Genomic DNA, 6,771 nt, shown 5'->3' on the forward strand with positions numbered 1-6,771 from the left:
TACAAATGAAGCTTTTTATTTACACCAAGTTTCTCTAGGCCCCAACCCCCGGGGAGAGGCCGACTACAGGGGGGCTGCGGAGGCTGGTCGGGGCAGAAGCTGGTCCGGAGGCAGAGGCCGCAGGGAACGGCGGGCAGCGGCGGGTCCTGAGTGGGCCGGGCCAGGCCGGGAGCGAAGGCACGAGGCCCTGGGAGCCTAGTCCCAGGGCGTAGGTCCGCCCGTCCAGAGAAGGCGACATGGGGTCAGCTCCCTGGGGTCAGGCCAGGGTCCACACCGCCACAGCTCTGCTCATAGGATGGCGGGGCCTCTGCAGGGAGAGAGCCAGGTCTGCATGGGGCCCGTGGCTCCCCCTCCCTGCCAGGCCCCAGGCCCCCACTCACCATAGGGGTAGCCCCACGAGGTATACTCAGGCGGGAGGATCAAGGTACTGGTCGTGGGCACCGGCCCTCCAGAACCCTCTGCAAAGTAGGGCACGGTGGCACCTGTGGAGATGCACAAGGGAGGGGGCAACGGGTGGGGGGCAGGGCTACCATCCTGAGGATGGGGTTCAGGGGCCCCAGGCACAGAGTCGAGGGCTGCAGGCGGCTGCTGCTGCTGTGAGTGGCTCTTGGTGGAGAGGGAGACAGGGTCCGAGAAGAAGTGGGGGCCACCAGCCACAGCCTCCGCCTCCTCCTGGGGTGGCGCTGAGGGCACCACCAGGCCTTGGCCTGGCCGGGGGCTCAGTGGGACGTGGTTCACAGCGATGTTGCCGATGAAGACCGGGAGGGTCACGATAGCTTCCGGCGTCTTCAGGGAGACCTGGGGAGGTTATGCGAGTGAGGAGCCAGGCCACCGGCCCCTCCTCCCACCCCACCCCTGTATCCCTACCACCTGCAGGTAGTAGTCCACGTGGATGAGGCTGCAGCCCGGCAGGGCAGACTGGGGCAGGGCAGGCACCAGGATCTGCTCTTGCCACTGAGCCCGCCTCCAGGCCTTGACGCCGGCGCCCTCCACCTCGGCAATGGTCCGCACGTCATAAATCCAGCGCTTGGCCTTGTAGGACACTTTCTGGGGAAGGGCCAGCCTGTGAGCCTGGGCAGGCCAGCCACCTACCCCTCCTCTGCCCCATGGGGACAGGGCCCAGCAGGCGAGGGGACTCTGACCTGCAGCAGACTGGCCACCACAGGGCTGGTGTCCTTGCCTGACTGGTTCTCAATGTCAGCCTGCAGCCGCAGCACCTGCCCCACCACGTAGCCTCGGAGGTCGGTGCTGGCGGTGAGGACTACGCTGCCTGTCTTCACCAGCTTGTAGGAGAACTTCTTGGTGATGGAGGCCACATTGGGTTGCTTGGGAGAACAGAGAGGGAGTTTGGCAAGTGTGGGCAGGCGGGATCCTCGGGGTCAGCTCAGGACAGAGAGGCCGCTGCTGTTCCAGACCCTGGCCGTCTCACCTGTGCTGGGGACAGGGCGTCAGACAAGGGTGGGCCCACCCAGGAGGCCACTGTCCCAGGCTCACCTCGATGTCTGGGATGCTATTCAGGTTCAGGGGGCTCAAGATGTAGAACACGTGGCTGCACTGGTGATCCTTGGAAAAACGTGGTGTGTCGATGGTGGCCCGTACCTGGTGCACAATCTTCCCAAAAGGGCCCTCAAAGGACGTGGGAGCTGTGGCTGGAGAGAGAGCAGGGACTGGTACCTGACTGCCCCCCACCCCACCTCCCACCCACCCTCGCCAACTGCCACCACCTGGCCTGGCCAGGCTGGGCTCTCACCAGGAAGCAAGAACTGGAAGGGGAAGCTGTGCTCTCCAGCAGGCAGGCTCCCTGCAGAGACAGAAGGGAGGCAGAGGAGAGGGGACAAGGTGACCTCACAGGGTCCAGGACACAAGCAGGCCCTGCAGCCAACTAGCTCACACTGCATCTGGCTGCTGGGCTCCCAGCCTCTGTCTCCAGCACCTCAGCAGCACAGGGCTGTGGCCTGGGCAAAGGATGGGGGATGAGAGCTTGGCTTGAACAGGAGAGGGGGCAGGGCTGTTCCGGGGGCCAGAGCCCATCCAAATCCAGGAGAAGGTGGCCCTCTTCTGCCACCCAGCCCCCATCAGGCAATGCCCCGTGCCTGCCAGGGAGAGAAATCCAGCAAGGCGCACAGTCCTGGGAGAGGGTGGGCTAGCACGGGGATGCCAGAGGCGGATGGGGAAATCAGGTGGACAGACCCCACTCTCGCTGGGACGCGGTGAGGGAAGGGCGCCCAGACTCACCCTTGTCGGCCAGGGACAGAGCGCTGTTGAAATAGCCCTCCTCCGCCGCCCACGCCGTGTCGTTGGCCTTGCTGGAGACCTTGCAGGACCCCGTGCAGGCCACCCGGATAGCTGCAAGCGGGGGACAGCGTAAGCCCCAACCCGGCTGGCCTGGGCCCCTCCCTAGCCCCAGCACAAGCATTCAGGCAGGACGGGCAGCACCCAGGACCGCCCAGCTCGGCCCTGGGAAGGCCAGCACATGGCCTGCTACCCTCCAGAGCACACTTCCTGTCCGTGCCACATCTTCAGGTGCTCTCAGCGAGCCAGGGTGGCGAGGCACAGAGCTCCACCTGTCGTGCCATCCAGAACATGAAGGCCCTGACGGTCACCCAGATGACCCCTGGGCAAACCCCCATCCCCAGCCCCTGCCCAACCAGACCTGTGAAAACCCAGCTCCCTACAGCGGATGCTTGGGAAACCCTAGGTGAACAGAGGGGCAGCTGACATCCGACCCCACCTTCCTGCTGCCTCTCAGGCAAGTCAGTTAGACTGGGAGGCACCCCTCCAGGCTCCAGGAAGCTACCTATTAGCCCTCATGCTGCAGGAATGTGGTCAGACCCGCCTGAGCAGATAAGGAACCCAACAGTCTGGCACACCAGAGGGTGGGGACATCTTGGCTTCCTGGGCCAGTACTGCCCAGGAGCCCTGATTTCTGCATCGAGATGGCTTGGTCCTCCCCCACACTCCCCAGGGGAAGCACGCATACCAGGAACCAGGCAGCAGGGTTGCTGCCGCCTTCCGTCCTGTGATCAGGAACTCAAATTCCTCCGTCCAGAGCCCACTGCGGTCAGAAGGCCATGGCTGGACCAGGCCCAGCCGAGGCCGGTCACCAGAGAGGACACCACGGCTGGAGACCCAAACAGGGCAGGGGGTGGGAGCTCAGTGACAGGTAGCCCTGTGGCTCCCTCCATTCCTTCCTCTACCTGCGGGGCTGAGTCAAGGCCAAAGACTTTAGCCTGCCTGCCCAGCTGCCCGTCCTCCCCTGACCTGATGGACCGGTGAAGGGAAGGTAACTCGGAATCTGACACCCTCCTGACAAAGCCATCAGGCAGGAAGAATGCAGTGTCTCAAGTGCCCAGGGCCAGGGGCAGCCACACCAGGTCTGTCTGTGGTCTCCCCAGGCAGGCCCCACCTTGCTGATGCAGGCCTCCTGTTGGTCCCACAGTGCACTGGGCTGCCCTCCACGAACCCGTGACTCGGCCTCCGCCCCATCGGCACTGCCAGTGACCAGCCCTCAGCCTCCGTGCCAGCCCAGCCTCACCACCCGGACCTCGGCCCTAATTTCTAATCCACACTCCACCCGTCATCCCCTCCTAGGGCCAGACCTGGAACTGTTCCCACCCTGGAGGTCTGGGACACCAGCAGTGCTCCTACAGACCAACACATCCCAAGAGAGGCACGGCGTGGAACGAGCAGAGAAGGGGTAGCCTGACTGTAAAGTAACTAGAAGACGTCCTGGTGGACTGCAGGCATCACACTGCTGGAAACATTCCTCCTGGAAAGGGTGCGTCCCCCCTTGAATCCGGCTGCCCTGGGAATGCTGGGAACAATGGAGTGTGCTGGAAGGGGTGTGATGGTCCCCAGACTGGCCCAGTGACAGCTGAGCACTGTGAAGTGACCCCAGTGGATGGGACACGGAGCTGAAGAATCACCCTGCCGAGCTCTGCCCAAAATCCTAACCCACAACGGCACAAGTTATAATAAAATGATGGCTTTAAACAACTTAGTTTAGGCGTGATTTGTTTACTTAGAGGTGATTTTCACACAGCAGCAGATAAAGGAATAGCTGTCTAACCTCACTAGAATTCACGGAAACTCATGTGACTTACCATTTAACACATCAGATTGGCAAATATTAAACATTCTGATACGTGTCATAGAGAAGATAGAAAAACAGACACTTGCTTATAGCAAATCAACCTGTCGGCTGATACGATGGAGGCCCTGGAGAAGAAGCAGGCAAATCTGCTGTATTTTACACATGCGTTCCAGGGACCCAGCAGATCCCCTTAGAATCTCACCCTGTTCACCCTGTTCAACACTGCTCCTAATAGCAAACAATCTAGGCATAGCCTACGTGTCCAAAAGCAGGGTGGCTGAAACAGGCACACACTCAGCCAGGACCCAGCCATACAATTAAGGTGAACAAGCCAGGGTGGCACCCGGCCCCAGAAAAACAAACCGGCCCTCGAACTCTGTGAACTTCCCAATGACTGTGCACATATGCTGTGAGGCCCGTTCGGGGACCCTGCCTGGATGAACAGCCTCCAATCACCGACTGGAAACAAACTCCCATCCCTGTCCAATCTCTCCTCCGCAAGGGAATAATGGAGGCGCAGGGGGAACTGGAGGTTTGGGGCTGCTCCAGTTCTCTAAGGAGAATCATCATGTGGATCCTGTGCCAGAGTGGCTTCTGGAACTTTCCCCTTGAGCCTCACCTGTCCAGCAGCCCTCCTCCTATGTACCACCTGTAGTCTGAACATGAAGCCTTCTGCTTGCTCCCCGTCTGGTCCCAAGGGTGTGTCCCAGCCCCCATCAGCTCCCTCAAACCTGGGGCAGCCCAGCCTCTGCCACATCCTTTCACTGCAGCTCTGGCCTGCAAGCCACTTCCCTCTGTCCTGTTTCCAAATCTGTAACACGAGAGGAATGACAACACCCACCTCCCAGGGTTGCTATGAAGACTGATGGATTGGTCCTTGGGAAATGGGAATGGCATCTGGCCCACGGTGAGAGCCGGCAGAGCTGGGAGCTGGCTGCTACTGTTGTCCGGGCATCACCCTCCCTCGTCGCCCACCTCGAGAGCAGAACACAGGGCAGCCCCACCTGACCCCCAGCCTCCAGCTGGGCTGGACCCAGTCTCCAGATCCTTCTCCAGCTTTCTTCCACATAGCTCCCAAGGCAGCCGGTGTCCCCAAGGCTGAGTGCAGACCATCACTGACACTCCTCAGTCAAGTGTTCAGAGGCCTGCTGCCCCCCACCCTCCATGTCCTCCTGGGGGCCCCCCCTATTGCATCAATGGCTGGTAACAAGTGTCTTTTGAGGGAAAGGAAAAATAAGAACCATGGTGTTTCCTCTCTCACACCCCGGCAGGGCCGGAGGCCTACAGAGGCCCCAGCACCAGCATCCCCCCTACCCCTGGGGGGCAAACGGAAAATAATACCCTCTCTGGCGCGAGGCCAGTCGTTGCTGGACTCTCCAGCCTGTGACCTGACCTGCTTCTCCCCGCCTCAGGGCTCTTACAGTCAGGGACTCCCTCAGCCTCCTGGGGCCCCGCTGTCCATTTACCCACATCCTACCCACCACGTAGAGGCTGCAGGGCTCTAACCAGGCCAGGTTAGTCACGCACAGCTCAGGTCACCCCTTCACTGTGGTCAACAACAGCCTGTTCGCCCTGGGCCCCAGCTACAGGGGGTGACAGGTCAGCAGGCCAGGAGGAGAGCTCTGCGTGGGGTCTCTGTGGTGTCCGTCTGTCCTCCAGCCACGGCCCACCCCTCCTTCCTGTGCGCTGCCAGCCGCACTCACCTCTCACTGGTGCCCCAGAGCAGAGTTGCACTGTCCCCCCGGTGCCCCTGCCACAAGCACACCTACCCCCACCCAACCCCAAACTCCAACTGGGGAGACAGGAAAGAGGCGACACGTTACGGAGGTGGGCGGTGTCACCGGTCCGGGACGGAGGAGGCAGCTGCCCAGAGAGGACGGTGGCTCTGCATCCTCAGCGGGCACCCCAAGCGCTGAACGGTCAACCACACGGGGGCCTGGAAGGTCAAGGCCCAGAGGGAAGCCCAGCAGCTGTGGTTCTGGCCAAGCACCCCAAGGTAGAGAGGCGCCCCAGGACGGACACACCACACAACCTCACACTCAGAGCCGGGGTCAGGAGAGAGACCCCGCCTGGGCTGCGGTTCGCCCACGGCCCAGAGGGAACAGGTGTGATGTCCCCCGCAGGGTCCGGTTCACACCTCAGGCAGCAGACAGACGAGGCCAGCGCCGGCAGGGAGCCCTAGCTAGGGGCGCCGCAGCAACCGGATCCCCGGTCTCAAAGTCCCAGATGTCTGCGCCAGCAGAGGGACCGGCCAGGAGGGCTCAGGTTCGGCTCCCAGATGCCCACTACGGCGGCCTAGGGCACGCAGGGATTAGCAAGATCCTCCCAGCCCTTAGGGACTAGCCTCGGGCTGGGTGTAAGCAGTGCCCTGCAGCCCGCCCCCGGGGGACCCGCACACTCGGCGGTGCTGCCTGGGTGTATGGGAGAGAAAGCCCAGCGCGGGCCGGGCTCCAGGTGAGGGCCCAGCAGCTGCAGGGCGCAGCGGACCGGAGACCCGACAGGGAAGGTCAGAAGCGTCGCGGGTCCAGGTCAGAGTGGCCTTCGGCAAAGTAGACAGGCTCGAAGCCCGCGCCCCGAGTATGGACGGCCCTTGGCGGAGAGGACAGGAAAGGCAGATGCGGAAGGACTGGGCCACCCGGGCCTCCCTGCTCCGCCCCGACCGCCGCCGGCCTCCCACC

The 6,771-nt window shown here is 62.4% G+C and overlaps 1 protein-coding gene across 1 annotated transcript in view; it reads right to left on the reverse strand.

Annotated features, from left to right (window-relative positions):
• ARRDC1 (arrestin domain containing 1) overlaps window positions 1-6,771 on the reverse strand; it is a 13,928-nt gene continuing 7,157 nt past the window's right edge. Inside the window, exons 6-14 of the mRNA XM_007458995.1 lie at window positions 5,869-5,885; window positions 2,988-3,121; window positions 2,236-2,346; window positions 1,751-1,801; window positions 1,495-1,649; window positions 1,143-1,325; window positions 871-1,047; window positions 381-798; window positions 1-307 (exon numbers count right to left, since the gene is read on the reverse strand). Coding sequence (XP_007459057.1) covers window positions 243-307; window positions 381-798; window positions 871-1,047; window positions 1,143-1,325; window positions 1,495-1,649; window positions 1,751-1,801; window positions 2,236-2,346; window positions 2,988-3,121; window positions 5,869-5,885 — 1,311 coding nt within the window. The 3' untranslated portion in view covers window positions 1-242. The remainder of the gene's footprint in view (window positions 308-380; window positions 799-870; window positions 1,048-1,142; window positions 1,326-1,494; window positions 1,650-1,750; window positions 1,802-2,235; window positions 2,347-2,987; window positions 3,122-5,868; window positions 5,886-6,771) is intronic.

Source organism: Lipotes vexillifer, unplaced genomic scaffold (assembly GCF_000442215.2).
Source record: "Lipotes vexillifer unplaced genomic scaffold, Lipotes_vexillifer_v1.1 scaffold636, whole genome shotgun sequence".
In the NCBI taxonomy this organism is placed as follows: Eukaryota; Metazoa; Chordata; class Mammalia; order Artiodactyla; family Lipotidae; genus Lipotes; species Lipotes vexillifer.